Source organism: Rhincodon typus, unplaced genomic scaffold, assembly GCF_021869965.1.
Source record: "Rhincodon typus isolate 14 unplaced genomic scaffold, sRhiTyp1.1 hic_rhity00005028, whole genome shotgun sequence".
Classification (NCBI taxonomy): domain Eukaryota; kingdom Metazoa; phylum Chordata; class Chondrichthyes; order Orectolobiformes; family Rhincodontidae; genus Rhincodon; species Rhincodon typus.
The window spans coordinates 9,523-11,382 of NW_025970666.1; the positions used below are offsets into that span (position 1 = coordinate 9,523).

The 1,860-nt window shown below is 60.2% G+C and overlaps 1 protein-coding gene across 1 annotated transcript in view; it reads left to right on the forward strand.

The window, feature by feature from the left end:
• The window catches only part of LOC125482017 (ephrin-B2-like), a 9,760-nt gene extending 9,278 nt beyond the window's left edge, over positions 1 to 482 (forward strand). Inside the window, exon 4 of the mRNA XM_048593988.1 lies at positions 79 to 482. Coding sequence (XP_048449945.1) covers positions 79 to 482 — 404 coding nt within the window. The remainder of the gene's footprint in view (positions 1 to 78) is intronic.
• The last annotated feature ends 1,378 nt before the right edge of the window (positions 483 to 1,860 follow it).

Consider the following 1,860-nt stretch of genomic DNA (forward strand, 5'->3'; position numbering starts at 1 on the left):
CCCCCCCCCCCCCCCGGGTCAGGAGGCAGATCAATGCTGCCGTGTAACTAACCGTGCTCCTCTCTTCGCTGCCCACAGTCTTTCTCACCAACTCCAGCGGGAGCAATGACCAGGATCACGGGACAGTGCCCAGCTCCAACACCCTGCTGATCGCCGGCTCGGCTGGGGGGGTCGCTTTCCTGCTGCTCCTGCTGTCTGGGGTCACTGTGGGGGTGCTGTGCTACCGGCGGCGACGTTCCAAGCTGGCCGAGGGTCACCGGCCGGCCCTCCACCTCAGCACCCTGACCAGCCCCAAACGGGGCACGGTGGGTAATAACAACAGGTCCGGCTCCGAGCCCAGTGACATCATCATCCCCCTCAGGACTTCCGACAGCACCTTCTGCCCCCATTACGAGAAGGTGAGCGGTGACTATGGGCATCCTGTCTACATTGTGCAGGAGATGCCACCTCAGAGCCCCGCCAACATTTACTACAAGGTGTGAGGTTCTGGGGTCGGGGGTGGGGTTGGGGGGGGCGGCAGGGGGCAGGGAGGGGATGGGAGGGGAGGGGAAGGGGTGCGGCAGGGGCTGACGGATCATTCAGAGCGGCGGTCTCCTTCCGGAGCTTCCCGAGCAGGAAGGAGGGCCGTGAGAAGGCCCACCCCCCGGGCCCGGGACTGAGCGGCTGATTTGGCCTTCCTGCAGGGATGGGGGCTGATGGGACGCTCCTCAGAACTTTCTGGAATCTGCCCCTCCCCTCTCGTGGGAAGGGTGTTGGGGACGGCCAGGGGGGAGCAATAAGGACCAAGGGTGAGGAACCAACAACGTCTTTAAGAACCTGATTTCGTCGGAGACACGCAAGTGGATGAGGGACCGAAGACCCCTCTGAAGGATCCCGGCAAAGGAGACGACCCCCCCCACTCGGCCCCAGAACCCCGAGGGGGTGGGGGATAAACTCAGAACTCAATGCAAAACCCTCCCAGCTCTGAGGAGGCAGAGTGAGGTGGGATTTGGGGGTGTTAAATGTCCCTTTTTTGTTTCAAGGGGTAAACGTGAGATCAGGAACAAGGATGTTCTCCACCCAACGTGACCCCCCAAGACCATCAGGAATAGGGACAGGATGAGGCCGTTCATTTCCTCTAGCCCTCTCTCCTGGTCAATGGGATCATGGCTGATTTCTCACGTCCACTTCCCTGCCCCCACCCAGGGGTTTGGGGCCTATCTGAACGTTGAGGTGGAGCCTGATATGGGTCAGACGCGCCAAGGGAGTTGGTCCCTAAAGCCCCGTTGCTGTACCACCCCCAACCACCCCTGCCCACGTATCACACCGTGAGTCGGGAGGCCAAGCCAGAACAGGCAGACTGTGTGATTCCTGTGCATGTGGGATCGGAGGGGTAATAGATGGCCTAAACAACTTGAGGAATGAGCAGATTCGCCTCCTTCTCTGCCCCCACCCAGAGAGGGGGATCAGATCCAAGGGCGTCTGAGACACCATTCCCCCCACCACACCCCCAGACTGAGTGAATCAGAGCATCCCTACAGTGTGGAAGCAGGCCATTCAGCCCATCAAGTTCAAATGACACACTGACCTACTCCCCCTGCCCTATCCCTGCACCTCCCACAGCCAACCCACTCTAACCTGCACATCCCTGGGCACTATGGGACAATTTAGCACGGCCAACCCACCCTAACCCGCACATCCCTGGGCACTATGGGACAATTTAGCACGGCCAACCCACCCTAACCTGCACATCCCTGGGCACTATGGGACAATTTAGCACGGCCAATCCACCCTAACCTGCACATCCCTGGGCACTATGGGACAACTTAGCACGGCCAACCCACCCTAATCCACACATCTTTGGACTGTGGGAGGAAACCG